The sequence below is a fragment of the Cryptomeria japonica genome, chromosome 3 (assembly GCF_030272615.1).
Source record: "Cryptomeria japonica chromosome 3, Sugi_1.0, whole genome shotgun sequence".
Taxonomy (NCBI): Eukaryota; Viridiplantae; Streptophyta; class Pinopsida; order Cupressales; family Cupressaceae; genus Cryptomeria; species Cryptomeria japonica.
Window position 1 is genome coordinate 893,219,595 of NC_081407.1, and position 14,992 is coordinate 893,234,586.

Consider the following 14,992-nt stretch of genomic DNA (forward strand, 5'->3'; position numbering starts at 1 on the left):
TCTCCTCTCTCTCCCAAAATCTAGAACTATTTCTCTATCTCCATCTTGCATCCTTAACTCTCTACATAGCTCCCCTCACTCCCTACCTACCTCTATTTCTCTACGTATACATCTCTATCTCTCTCTCACTACCAATGTATCTTTCTCTACATACATCTCTCTTCCATCCTCTCTCTCTCCACCCCTCCCTCCTTCCCTCTCTACTTTTATCTACCCTCTATTCCCACTATATCTCTCTATCTCTTCTTCCTCTCTCCCAAAATATAGACCTCTCTTTCTACCTCTCTAACACATCCCTAACTCTCTATTCCTTGTCTCCTCTCTCTACACACCTCCCATCACCCCCTACCTACATCTATTTCTCTACATATACCTCTCTTTTTAATTAACAGAAAAAATATAGAGCTTTTCTTATTAACAAAACAAATTCTAATCAACTAAATACCATAATAAAATGCAGGAATTACAATACTACATTAACTACAGAAAAAAGAAAATGTGATGAATAGGTAGAGATTGAAATACTAAATTGCCATTCTCATAAGTTAGCTTATTGACCTACTATTCGCATGAAAGACAGATTTGTTATTCATGGAGAGAATGGAAAGAAGATGCAAAATTGACCGTTATGCATGGAGAGAATAATAACCATTGAATTAGGATTGAAATTAACTTGTTTGCTCAAAGTAGAGTGAATGATTTGATAAAACAATAGGATATTAGCTAATAGTTAGGGGACATGAAGAAAATCTTGAACTTTTTATACCCTACTTCAATAGAATCTCTCTAACGCACCTCAATGGGAGTGTCATCAACCATGAAAATAGTTAGCATAGTACATGCATCCAAAGATGTGAAATCATCTTGAGATGAATTCATGTGGTTCAAAGTAAGATAATCACCTCCTCCTATTCATTAGAAATCAAGTATTGAATGTTGTCAATCAAATTAGATCTAATGGAGAGGAATTAAGAGATCAAAAGGTGATAGAAAAAATTCTCAGGAGCTTGCCTAGTAAATTTGACTCTATAGTTGTAGCACGTGAAGAATCAAAAGATTTGTCATAGTTATTGGTAGATGAGTTAATGGGTTCTTTATTGATACATGAATCAAGATTGAATAGAAACAATAATACCTCTTTTGAGAATACTTTCAGAGAACAAGGTTCATCAAGCAGAGGAAGAGGAAGAGGTAGAGGTGGATAGATGAATACAGATCAAGGAGAAAGGACCAATCAGTCCAATCACAGTTTCAATAATAGAGGATGAGGTAGAAACCAATCTCAAGAACAATCATCAAGGTTTGATAAATTCAATATTCAATGCTATTATTGTAAGAAATATGGTCATTTTGCATATGAATGTAGAAAGAAACAAGCAGAATTTGAGAAACCTAGAGCAAATTATTCAGATGTATCTGATAATAATTCAGGTAGTTTATTTATAACATGCAATGTGACTCGAAGGAAGGTGTTGATAAAACAAGTGAATCACACCTGAACCAACGATGGACTGGTAACCAAGAGGGCCAGAGCTTGTGGTAAGAGCATCCCAACAACATCATGGGATTTCCTAGGTTTGATCTCTAAATTTAGAAGATTTTTCAATGGAGTAGAATGAGTGAAAGAGACATTGCAGTCATCAACAAAAGAATTAGAGATTGCCGCAGCATTCGTGGTAGTTGTGATTAAGGGGGACTGACTGCAGTCTTCTTTTGTCACTTTCTTATCCAGACTTCTCCAATATTTTTTTTTATCCTCTAGATCTGCTGATCTTTCGTTTCTTTTGACTTCCTCCAACTGCTACAACAGTCCTTCAAACCTTCAAAACTTTAAAGAAAGGAGTTGTAAATCATCTTGGAGGCATTAATAAAAACTCAAAATTTTGTGCTGCAGTATTTTGTCTCTGTTTTATTAATCGCTGAAGCAATATTATCTATCGTTGGAATATTTCTTTTATTTCCTCTGCTAACAGGCCAATGAATCTCTCTTCGCTCCGGCCGTAATATTTAAGTTTTGACGGATGTCCTTTGCCTTCATGCGGTGCCCATACTGGCACCATCTCTCTTATCCCTTCCCTTTAATTATTTCTATTATTTTATTTTTATTAAAATTTTGTCGAATTAATATAGTCGGAGGGACCGGTTGTGGGATGTGATAAAACCCTCCTTTTATGAATTGTACCTGTTTACTAGGACAATTAAATTATCTGTAGAGAACTATAATAGTTCTGTTCAAAATAGTTCACGTTGATCAGTGAAGACAAATTTCCAGAAATTTTTAGTTGAAAAACATCATTACAACAAAACCAGAAGAGAAACGACAACAATGAATTACGACGACATTTAGTTTTGGTTTTAGTGGCACAATTTTGGAGGTGATTCCTAATGAATAGGAGGACATGATTATCTCACTTTTTCACATTATAATATACAAGAATGGGGCTGCGTACACTGTAATTGCCATGGCTCCAAGTCAATGCGCCCGATAGTAAAGCGTAATCATCTGGTACAATTCGACTTTCAATTTTCACATTGTATGACTTCATCTGGTTGGAGGACGTGAAAGTGAGTGTTTTGGGTTCCACTGTCACGTTCATTCCAAACGGTACCTCTATTTTGACTTGGTACGTAGATTTTGCAGGTCCTACATTTGTAACTGTCCTTGGAAATTGAGCAAAAATGGGCTCGCTTGCATCGCTAATGACCATTAAGGAAGGATAGTTAAGTTCCCATACTCCATTTTTAGATAAACTTGAAGAACAACTGATAAATTCTCCTGTCAGCAAACGTAAAGATGTTTCACTGTATCCTTGGCTACATAGCATGTTGATATAAGAATTTGCGTCGGCGTCATACACAAGCCCTGGATTGATGGCCTTGAGTGGATTAATCTGCCCTGCGCCATATCCTAATTCTGCAGCTTCATTGCCGTCCAATGTTGCATCCAATGTTGATGCTGCATCATAAATGAAACTGTGAGGATGGTTAAGAAAGATAAATGAATATATACAGTTTTTGGGTAGTTGAATGGATATCCACCTGTGGTCATGAGAGCAGATTTGATAGCAGCAGGAGACCAGTCAGGATGAAATGACTTGACATAGGCAGCTGCTCCTGTGGCATGAGGGCATGCCATGGATGTTCCAGAAACTATGTTAAAATCCACTTTTCTTTTGTCCAAAAAATCCGTGCTCATTGGTGCAGCTTTTGACCAGGCCGCTAGAATATCTACACCTGGTGCAGTGATGTCAGGCTGTCAAGGAAATGTGATATGAAAGGATTAGTTGAATAGTTAATTAAGGCAGCTAGAAGTCCCTTGGAAATTAAATTTCAAATTGCAATCAGATAAATTTGAGTTTTCATACCTTTAGAAGATCTGGTGTGATTTTGCTGGGACCTTTAGATGAGAATGAAGCTATTATAGGTGCAGGTAAATCATTCCCAGCCACGCTTTTTGCTGTACTTGCAATAGGAGACATAGTGAAATATACAACAATTAAAACATTAGCCGTCTCTTAAAGGATGGTTTAATTTGGAGTTTTCATTTTTTAATTGAACTATCCTTGTTAAAGCCTTATATTTTAATTTTTGTTTCTAATCATACATTTAATCTTTCCATTCCTTTATTGATCTTGAATAGGGGCTCAAACTTTTAAACAATTTTAGATGTAATCTTAATATCTGGGTGACCATATGGGTGAGTACTTTCAGACACTTTAATCTTGGAGGGCCCATCTGCAGCCAGGATCATCCTAAACTGCAAGTAATGTTAGTAGCGAGATGTAGAATTCTAACACATCATTATCAACATGGCACTTATTTTTTAAAGGCAGCTTACTGTTTCACAAATCTTTTAGTGGCAGAAATTAAAAACATTATAAAAAATTATTATATTTAGATGATCATTTACCACACTATCCAATCCTGCAAAATCTTTCTAGAACTAGAATAGCTTAAATCTCCCTATAAAATTATAGCACTCCCCATTTTACAGCATAAAAATTCTAAAATTTTGAAACTTGCTTAGAAATCCAACTGTTATGGGTAGAAAAGTAATTCATTTCATATTTATACATCTACCTTGTAGAATTGATGTAAGATCTAACAATCTTTTCATGTTCGGTTGAAATAACTGTGGCAGGGATCATGAATGATACAGCTGTATCATTACTATCATCATACAATATTATGGTACCTGCCCCTCCAGAGACATACACTCCTCCATCCGTCCAATGGAGTGGATCTAAGTAGCAAAGTACTATTTTTCCTTCGACTATGCCACGATCCAGGGAATATAACCCGCAACCACTGACAAAATTCACAATCATACAAATGGAGACCTTTCAGCTCAAAAAAATAAACAAATTTAATTTAAGTAATTCTTAATGAATTTCATTTGACGTTATGCATTTCACCGTGAGTCATCTGAAGAAAATCCGACAGAAACATTAGCAGCATCTCCGCCATATACTAAAGGATACCAAGGCTGCTCCATTGTGAATGTGTTTATAGCATGCCCCTATCTCAACATTAAAGTCAACAAGTTAGAACTTTGATCACGTAATATGAGTGAACACAATGATAATGATATTTGATTTACCTCGAAAGACATTTGATTTCCCAAAGTAAGTTGTGACTTGAACTGGCGATCAATGGTGCTTGCAGCCACTGTCAGAGACCAGGGGGAAAAATTGCAAACAGATCCCTCTATGGCATCGTTACAAGCACCATTTGATGTCAAGATTCCTCTCTTCATTGCATGGAATGCTCCTATTGCAATGCTATCTTCAAAGTAGTCAAGTGGTAAGAAGGGTCCACCATGTCCAATTGAAACAGAAATGACATCTACACCATCATAGATTGCATCATCAAATGCGGCAAGGAGATCTACATCGCTGCAAGAATCTGACCAACAAACCTTGTATATAGCAATTCTTGCACCAGGTACTCCTCCACGCACGTCTCCTTGGGCTAATCCAAAAAGGCTGGCATTTCTGACAATGCTTCCAGCAGCTATGGAGGAGGTGTGTGTTCCATGGCCATTTGAATCTCTTGGAGAGATGAACTCACCAGCATCTGGTTGAGATTCCAAGCCTTTATAATAATACTTTGAACCTATTATTTTCCTGGTAAACAATTAAACAAGTCTGTCAGTGCGATATAATTTCAAAACAATTATTGCCTATACAGTATTTCTGAACAGGAAGAGGATTTAGATTGGAAAATAGAACAAATGAATGTTTTAGTACTTATTGCAAGCTTTGAAGTCGGGTGTTGTTTGGCACGCTCCCCTCCATTTTGAGGGAATGGGACCCAATCCAGCATCATCGAAACTTTCTGATTCTGGCCACACCCCTGCACTCAAATCAAGAAATTTTTTTCAGAATTTATATGGGAAATATGCGAAATCATTATACTTTTTCTTCTATGCTGCCATTGAAGCTTCTATTGCTCTCCTATTTATACCTGTATCTAGAACGCCAACAATTACGTCACTTTGATACTCCAAATCATTGGTTTGCTGAATCAGAGGGAGTCCCACAAAATCCCATGACCTACTTGTCAAGAGTTGAGCATTTTTGCTTTCAAACATCGAAACTACACCGTCTGTATCTGTAATCCATAAACAAGACTTTGAACTCATTATTTGAAAATAAATGATAAATAAAAATTCCTGGGAACCACCTATTTTTGGGGCAATCTTACTTGAGAGGTATTGGACATGAGATGAAGAAAGCCAAGCTGCGAATCCATTAAAGCTCTTCCAATAACTATGAACCAAAGATTCCTCTGCTGCCTTATGGCTTAACAAGCATATTGAAAGAAATAAAATTAGAAAAATAGTTCTTTTTCATAAGAATAGAGCACGGACATACAAGGAGGAATTATGTAAAAACCTTCCAAGTACAGAGTGAAGCAATGAAAGGTGGGACTCAGTTGCTGCTGTTTGGGAATAATCTTGTATATCTGGGGACCTAACATCACCCATGTACACTATGTAAAGCTGATATAGAAAACAAAACAAATTTAGTCAGTTAAACATTTTTGAGAGGTAACATGTCAAACATAGGGAGATGAGTAAAGATATTACCTTTTCATTCAAGAGTTGAGAAGCAGCTGTGGAGAGAAAGATAAGAAGAAAAATGAAGACAAACACAAGATGAGTTATGGCCGTGCTTGCCATTGAGAGGTTAGTAATGTAATGTTTTGACTCTCTCTCACAATGCACTGAAACGGGCCATCTATTATAAACAAGGATTTGTAATAAATAAAGCAAACATTGACGAGAATCACAGAGTGGAATAGAAGAAACAAAATATGAACATCATTCCATTAATGAAAAAAACGTTAGCTCCGTCGTGAGTTTTAAAGACGAGGCGTTTCATAGAAATTAATGAAAAACAATAATAGAAGGCGGTGTTTACAATTTTCTTCTTATGACAACTTTTGAGAAGGCGTCAATTGAATCAGAAGCCGGTTGTATTTACACCCTCACTTCCCACATTCCTAGTATCATAAAACCCCACGAAAGTACAATTTTCTTCTTATGACAAGTATTGAGAAGGTGTCAATTGAATCAAAGTCGGTTGTATTGGACGTGTCTATTTTGGTTCCAAAAAGACAGTACGGATTGACTAACATGCATGTTAGTCGCGTGTTTTACACCGTCGATTTTGCAATTAACGGTTGCGATTGACTAACCTGTCACTAACACGCTATACGACGGGTCTGTTTTGTAGCTAGAATAGTCGTGGCCGTCGTATTTACACCCTCATTTCCCACATTCCTAGTATTATAAAACCCCACGAAAGTTGTTCAAATTTGAGATTTTCTTTTTTCTTTTTTTAAGAAAACTTAAATATTCATATTAATTAAATTTCAAAAAATATATATAAAATAGTAATAGTTTTGATTGATTAAAGCAGGAGACAACCCGAACCCTTAACATAAGAGGGAGGTACTCACAAGTAGGGAGCCCACCTACACTTGAAAAGAACACACTCATTTTTAGAAAGAGAGGCTTTTGACCAGAGCATCCAACTGGTGGGAACAAGGGTCCCCAACCCTCAACAAGCTTACACTTTCAGAACGGAGGGGTTTAGGAGAGCACCCCAAACCATAAACCAAACAAACACCCTTGTATTGAAAACAAAACAAGCAAGGAAGCAAAAAGCTACTAGCGAGTTTTGAAAAGCTTCTCGCAACCTTTTTCTTGAACGACCTCCATGAACAAAAACATTCTCTAAAAAGGGAGGAGACTATAAAGGTCTCAAAAATAACTTGTTTTGGAAGGCACCCAAAAACCTAAAATTGTAGAAACACTTAGCCATTCTAGACAAACACAACATAGGATAGTCAAGAGTGGACTAGAATAGACAATCCAAAAGGGTTTTGAAAGATCACCTAGCCATTCTAGAACCTGGCAATGGACTAGCACAAAACATCCCAAAGGATTTTGAAAGGCATAACCTTAGATTGGAAGAACACTCTGCAAACGAAACAACATAGACCACCTCAATATGTCCATTGCCTACAGTTGAACCACTATAAGTAGTCCAAATATCTTGGAAGTGACACTCACCCTCAAAAATCCTCCTCAATAGATTTATCAACCATAAACCCCTCCATATGATCCACCTCAATAGAACCGAGGACAAGAGAAATTGCCTAAACCAAAACATTCCTAGACATCTAGCTCAACACAACATACTCTACAAAAGCTCTGCCACCCATGGTGCCCTCCAAACCTCTGCACCACACAAGGAAACCAACATTGGCACCCCAATAGAGAGGAGCGACACCAAAATAGACAAGTCATAGGAACAAGGGAGCCAAAAGATAACTCGAGAGATAAGCACCAGCCACCATATATAATTCAAATAGCCAACGCTACCAAATGAATCACTAGAGTTCAAAAAGGGAGAGAATCCCCACTCACCATGATGGGAGGAACCCTTAACAAATCTTGGCACCAACGACAACCAACTAGAAAAGGAGTGATATAAACAAAGGTGATATAACCCTAGCTATAGGAAGAAAAGAAGCACGAACCAAGCACAAACCCAAAGGGAAGACCTAACAAAAGATGGGGCTCCAAAGGCCAAGTGCTCTAAGAGACAGGGGCAAGAGAAAAAACTAACAAAACAAAAAAAGCTCTTGTTGGTCAAAAGGGTAACAGAGGAGAAAGAAAACAATTGTTCATGCACCAACCTAGCAGGGGACCAACAAGGATCAACTCCCTTACCTAGGTTAAGAGAGGAAAAAGCCTACTAGAGAAGGAGACTTTGGAAGACTCATCCTCTGCAAAACGCAGGGACAAAGACAAGGCATAGAAAATCCCCACATAAATCTCAATAGTAGACACAAATCCATCTAGGTCACTCCCATCTTCCTCATCCCCTACTTCAGTAGCAATAGAAACCCTACCACTCCTTCCTCTGCTCTCACTCGCTCCTTCACTCTCACACGCCATACTCCTCCCTTTGGTTCCTAATAGAATAGTAATAGTTGTTATTAGAGTTTAAAGGTTAAAAATTTGAAGAGGTTTAGTGTAAACCCATTACATTTAAAAAGAAGAAGAATTCATAGAATTTATAAACTAAGCAGAGAGATATCATTGTTTAAATTTTTTAATCTAATAAAATTATATTATTTTAGTGGAATAATGAAAAAAATTAAAGCCTCAATATCTCTCAACTTACTTTATATATATAATTTAATATATATGCTAGTAGCATCCCCAGCCCCTACATATTAGAAATAAAACAAATAAACATTTATTAATTTATAAGTTCAATACTTTATTTCTTATTAAGTATTCAAATAAACTTTTAAAAATACTAGTTTTTAAATTTAAATAACTTTAATAAAATTATTTTAACATAAAAAAAGTATTTGAGTTAACTCTTATTGAAGGGTTGTAGCTAATTAAGTTGAGATTTTACACTAACCTTGACCTTAATTGAATAGATAAGGTTAGGATTAGGGTCACATTTAATGAGCTACCAATATAAGCATAAAATAAGTATTAATAATGTTATGTTTGATTAATGATAGGTTACAATTACTCTCAAGATTAGGATTAGAGTTAAAATTACTCTTAGTTTTAGTTATAGGGTTAAAGTTAGAATTAGGATTATAGTTAGGATTAGGGTCACAATTAAGATTAGATTAATATTATAGTGAGAATTAGTGTCAAGGTTAAGATTAGAGTTTTTTATTAGGGTAAAACAGGTTTTGAAGGGGCCTCGAAACCCTTTACAATCAAAGAGCTACCAACGAGGAATAGACTAGACTGCCTGGTAGTGACACACAGGTTTTAGAAAGGACCTGATACCTTCTAAACTTGCGGGCATCCAAAACCCAGAAAAAAGTTGTAAAAGAAATAAACAGAAAAAACACAGCAACTAAAACACCAGCCAAACATCAAAGATAAAACATTGCATACCAGGCTGGCCTAAACACATGGTCTAAAACAACAAACACTAGACCTTAGAAAACATAGATCAAGGGTTTATTAGGCACCCTCAACCAGCAAGAAAGGTTTTCTGAGGCTCCCATAACCTGTAACAACAACTTCGGGCCTGCACCTAACCAAAAACAATAGCTAGCCAAACTAGGCCCTTGAAAACTTTCAGCATCCAATCTGTCCCTGGTATGAACGAGAGACATAGGATTTTTCCAGGCTCCCTTAACCTTGAAAGTGGGTTTTACAAGGCTCCCACAACTTGAATTAGGATTTTTCTAGGTTCCCTCAACCAAGATAACGGGTTTAGCAAGGAACCCCACAATCAGAGACAATGGGTTTTTGAAAGGAACCCTTAACCTTGATATTGAGGATGAACAAAGAAGCGTACCAAAAAAGTTTCCAAATTCCCCACAAATTAAAGTTACAATTAATGTTAGTTTTAGTTGCAAGGTTAAAGTTAGAGGTAGGATTAGAGTTTGAGTTTGAGTTTGAGTTTAGCAATAATATACTATAGAAAGACAAATATTCATTTTGAATATATATTTTAATATAAATTTTAACAATGATCAGTTCTCATTAACTTTTTTTTTTTTGATCGATAAAGGCAAAGCCAGATTATATTATGAATATATAGAATTTACAGAGCAATAGTTTTAGCAGAGTCCCAAAAAGTGCATCCAATTCCTTCTCTTACAAGCAAACACTCCATATGAAAGTCTGAGAAAACCCTTAAAAAAGAGATTGAAGTCTAAAAGACAGAAGCTTACTGCCCTGTTTACAGAGATTATAACGGAGTAAACAAAAAAACGTTCAAGAGACATAACAAAAAACATAAGGGAGCTAGAGGGGCCTAGCTTGCAATTTCCTGTTGGGCTTCAGCTGACGGGTGCTCCTTCCTTGCTTGTCCACGTCCTCTGCACGGAGGGCGACCTCTACCATGGCCAATTCCAGTCCCACGGTGACCCCTGCAAGCACGACCCCTGCTAGCCTGTTCCAAATGTAGGTTTTCATCTTCTGGTTTCGAAGGCAGAATACCGTTGAGTCTTGCAAACTGAATAAGGTCCTCCTCCCTTCCAAGGTCTTCTAAATTCTCATTAACTTTGAATATATATTATTGATTCAATGAGATTTGCATTGACTTTAATAGTCTTATTTTTCTGATACAAAATTAACTTACAAGAACAAACTACACACTTGATGTATTAAATGTAAACCTTATTTCCTAACATAGATAGCCATGGAAGCCATGATTATCTACTGTTTCACATTATAATATACAAGAATGGGGCTCCGCACACTGTAATTGCCATAGCTCCAAGTCAATGCACCTGATAGTAAAGCGTCATCATCTGGTATAACTTGACTTTCAATTTTTACATTGTATGACATCTTCTTGTTGGAGGATGTGAAAGTGAGTGTATCTGGCTCCACTGTCACGTTCATTCCAAAGGGTGCATCTATTTTGGCTTGGTAAGTAGAGTTTGCAGGTCCTACATTTGTAACTGTTCTTGGAAATTGAGCAAAAGTGGGCTCACTTGCATTGCTAATAACCATTATGGAAGGATAGTTAAGTTCCCATACTCCATTTTTAGATAAGTTTGAAGAACAAGTGATAGATTCTCCTGTCAGCAAACGTAAGGATGTTTCATTGTATCCTTGGCTACATAGCATGTTGATATAAGAATTTGAGTCGACATCATACACAAGCCCTGGATTGATGGCCTTGAGGGGATTAATCTGCCCTGCACCATATCCTAATTCTGCAGCTTCATTGCCATATAATGTTGCATCCAATAGTGATGCTGCATCATAAATGAAATTGTGAGGCTAGTTAAGAAAAATAAATGAATATATACAATTTTTGGGTAGTGGAATGGGTATCCACCTGTGGTCATGAGAGCGGATTTGATAGCAGCAGGAGACCAGTCAGGATGAAATGACTTGACATAGGCAGCTGCTCCTGTGGCATGAGGGCATGCCATGGATGTTCCAGATTCTATGTTAAAATCCACTACTCTTTTGTCCAACGGATCCATGCTCATTGGCGCAGCATTTGACCAAGCCGCTAGAATATTTACACCTGGTGCGGTGATGTCGGGCTGTCAAGGAAATATGACATGAATGGATTTCTTCAGTAGTTAATTCAGACCAACACAAGTCCCTTGGAATGAGCTTTCAAATTCCAATGAGATATTTAAGTTTTGTTACCTTTAGAAGATCTGGTGTGATTCTGTTGGGACCTTTAGATGAGAATGAACCTATTATAGGTGCAGGTAAATCATTGCTAGTCACACTTTTTGCTATACTTGCAATTGGAGACCTAGTGAAATGTACAAGAATTAAAGCATTAGTCGTCTCTTAAAGCATGGTTTTATTTAAAGTTTTCGTTTTGTTATTGAACTAGCCATGTTAGAGCTTTAGATTTCAGGTTTTTTTTGTACCATAGATATAATTTTTCTGACTGTCAGGAAGTTTGTTCGATTTTTTTATTAATCTCGAATATGGGCTCAAATGTTTTAACCAATTTTGGATGTAATTCAAAATAACTGGGTGGCCATGTGGGTGAGTACTGGCAGCCACTAGAACAAACACTATAATCTTAGAGGGCCCATCTGCAACCAGGATCATCGTAAACTACAAGTAATGTTAGTAGTGAGATTTAGAATTCTAACACATATAATCAACATGGCAAGTAAATAGTTATATTTAGATGATCATTTACCACCTTATCCAATCCAATAAAATCTGAATCTCCATGTAAAAAAAAAAATTCTCCATTTTTTAGCATTAAAATTATAAAATTTTGAATCTTTCATAGAAACCCTAGGTGACTTTCTACTCCATCAAACTCAACTCTTATGGGGAGAATATATAATTCATTTCATTTTTGCATTTACCTTGTAGAATTGATGTAAGATCTGACAATCTCTTCCTGTTCGGCTGAAATAACTGTGGCGGGGACCATGAACGAGAAAGCTGTATCATTATTAACATTATACAATATTATGGTACCTGCCCCTCCAGAGACATACACTCCTCCATCCGGCGGATCGATTGGCTCAGCAAAGTAGCAAAGTACTATTTTTCCTTCGACTATACTGCGATCCAGGGAATATAGTCCGCAACCACTGACCAAATTCACAATAATACAAATCCAGAGAACTTTCAGTTAAACTAAATCAGCAAATTTAATTAAAGTAAATTCTTGATAAATTTCATGTGATTTTATGCATTTTACCGTGAGTCATCTGAAGAAAATCCGCCAGAAACATTAGCAGCATCTCCTCCATATACTAAAGGATACCAAGGCTGCTCCATTGTGAATGTGTTTATAGCATGCCCCTATCTCAACATTAAACTCAACACGTTAGAAATTTGATCACTTAATATCAGTGGAACACAATGATATTTGATTTACCTCGAGAAACATTTGATTTCCCAAAGTAAGTTGTGATTTGAATTGCCGATCAATGGTGCTTGCAGCCACTGTCAGAGACCAGGGGGAAAAGTTGCAAACAGATCCCTCAACGCCATCGTTACAAGCACCATTTGATGTTAAGATTCCTCTTTTCATTGCATGGAATGCGCCTATGGAAATGCTATCTTCGAAGTAGTCAAGTGGGGGAAAGATGCCTCCATTTGAAATACCAATAGAAACAGAAATTACATCCACACCATCATGGATTGCATCATCAAATGCGGCAAGGATATCTACATCGCTGCAAGAACGTGACCAGCAAACCTTGTATATAGCAATCCTTGCACCAGGTACTCCTCCACGTACGTCTCCTTGTGCTAATCCAATGAGACTGCCATTTCTGACAATGCTTCCAGCAGCTATGGAAGAGGTGTGTGTTCCATGGCCATTTGAATCTCTTGGAGAGATGAACTCACCAGCAGCTGGTTGAGTTCCTTTATCGTAAAATCTTGCACCTATTATTTTCCTGGTAAACAAGTAAACACAGCACTTTAAAATCTCAAAATAAATTATCTTCTAAAGTATCTCTGCATGGGAAGAGAATTTAGTTCTAAAAGTAGCATGAATATGCTTTAGTACTTATTGCAGGCTTTGAAGTCGGGTGTTGTCTGACACACTCCCTTCCATTTTGAGGGAATGGGACCCAATCCCGCATCATCGAAACTTTCTGACTCTGGCCATACCCCTACACTCAAATTGGATCAGAGATTTTTTCAGAATTAATATGGGAAATATACGAAACCATTTTACTGTCTGTTCTATGCTACAAATAAAGTTTCTATTGTTTTTATTTATACCTGTATCTAGCATGCCTACAATTACATCACTTTGATACTCCAAATGATCGGTTTGCTGAGATAGAGGGAGTCCCACAAAATCCCATGATCTAGTTGTCAAGAGTTGAGCGTTTTTGCTTTCAAACACCGAAACTACTCCATCTGTGTCTATTATTCACAAACCAGACTTTCGACTCATTATTTGAAAATAAAATCATAAATAAATCAGTAATACATTGGAAATAAAATACAAATTTCTGGTAACTAGCTCTAACATCCTGGTTCCCAAACTTCTGATAAAATTTCCCCCCACCCCTGAACAAGCGTTTTGCTTTGTTGAAATTAATCTAGTGAAGGTAATATTAATCTTACTTGAGAGGCGTTGGACATGAGATGAGGAAAGCCAAGCTGCGAATCCGTTAAAGCTCTTCGAATAACTATGAACCAAAGACTCCTGTGCTGCCTCATGGCTTAACAAGCATATTGAAAAAAGTAAAATTAGAAAAATAGCTCTTTCTAAGAACAAGATAGTGACATAGAAGAAGAAAGAATTATGTAAAAACCTTCTAAGTACAGAGTGAAGCAATGAAAGGTGGGACGCAGTCGCTGATGTTTGGGAAAAATCTTGTTTATCTGGGGATGGAACATCACCCATGTACACTATGTATAGCTGATTTGGCATAGAATAAAATGTTATAGTCAGTAACAATTCAAACAGAGGGAGATGAAGTTATTTACTATCCAACATTGACATGGTAGAAGGAGAAGAGGAAAGATATTACCTTTTCATTCAAGTGTTGAGAAGCAGCTGTGGAGACAAGAAAAAAGAAGGAAAACAGAAGATGGGTTGTGGTTGTGGTTGCCATTAAGAAGGGAAACAGAAATAATGATTTGACTGTCTCTCCAAATGCAATGAAAGAGACCATCTATTATAAACACTGGTTTGTAATAAATAAAACAAACTTTGACGAGAGCCACGATAATTTCCTTAATACGAAGTTAGTTTTTTGTGGCGAACAATGTGAAATAGAAGAAACAAAATACGAGTATGAACAAGGAAAATAGTTCTTGCACAAAAATTGTTACCTCCGTCCTGAGTATTAAAGACAAGGCATTTCACAGAAATTAAAGGGAAACAATAATAGAATGCGGTATCTGCAGTTTTCTTCTTATGACGAGTTTTGAGAAGGCGTCGAGGCCAAAACTATCAATTTAATCGACTTATAAACCTCTAATGAAAGTTCTCCGCATAAAAATTATTAAGAAAAA

General features: G+C 36.8%; 2 protein-coding genes across 2 annotated transcripts; both read right to left on the minus strand.

The window, feature by feature from the left end:
* Positions 1-2,408: 2,408 nt before the first annotated feature.
* On the minus strand, positions 2,409-8,473 carry LOC131059783 (cucumisin-like). The gene is made up of 12 exons (XM_059217797.1): positions 8,285-8,473; positions 5,898-6,004; positions 5,707-5,804; positions 5,467-5,613; positions 5,250-5,355; positions 4,601-5,126; positions 4,416-4,519; positions 4,107-4,308; positions 3,706-3,757; positions 3,366-3,457; positions 3,040-3,253; positions 2,409-2,956 (listed from the first exon to the last, which is right to left on the minus strand). The coding sequence occupies exons 1-12, from the start codon at positions 8,471-8,473 to the stop codon at positions 2,409-2,411; spliced, it is 2,385 nt and encodes a 794-aa protein (XP_059073780.1).
* Positions 8,474-10,319: 1,846 nt separating this feature from the next.
* Positions 10,320-14,589, minus strand: LOC131059781 (cucumisin-like). The gene is made up of 12 exons (XM_059217798.1): positions 14,506-14,589; positions 14,287-14,393; positions 14,096-14,193; positions 13,745-13,891; positions 13,527-13,632; positions 12,888-13,413; positions 12,708-12,811; positions 12,367-12,597; positions 11,678-11,789; positions 11,355-11,568; positions 10,728-11,271; positions 10,320-10,539 (listed from the first exon to the last, which is right to left on the minus strand). Exons 1-12 carry the CDS (start codon positions 14,587-14,589, stop codon positions 10,320-10,322), a joined length of 2,493 nt encoding a protein of 830 aa, XP_059073781.1.
* Between the last annotated feature and the right edge of the window lie 403 nt (positions 14,590-14,992).

Excerpts from the sequence above, each read along its gene's own strand:
- LOC131059783 (XM_059217797.1), bottom strand. The coding sequence starts at position 8,473 with ATGGCGTGTGAGAGTGAAGGAGCGAGTGAGAGCAGAGGAAGGAGTGGT. Across the intron at positions 5,614-5,706 it reads TCATGTCCAATACCTCTCAA|ATACAGACGGTGTAGTTTCG; the intron begins GTAAGATTGCCC and ends TATGGATTACAG. Across the intron at positions 4,520-4,600 it reads GAAATCAAATGTCTTTCGAG|GGGCATGCTATAAACACATT; the intron begins GTAAATCAAATA and ends ATGTTGAGATAG.
- LOC131059781 (XM_059217798.1), bottom strand. The coding sequence starts at position 14,589 with ATGGCAACCACAACCACAACCCATCTTCTGTTTTCCTTCTTTTTTCTT. Across the intron at positions 14,394-14,505 it reads CTCAACACTTGAATGAAAAG|CTATACATAGTGTACATGGG; the intron begins GTAATATCTTTC and ends ATGCCAAATCAG. Across the intron at positions 12,598-12,707 it reads TTTTCTTCAGATGACTCACG|TGGTTGCGGACTATATTCCC; the intron begins GTAAAATGCATA and ends GAATTTGGTCAG.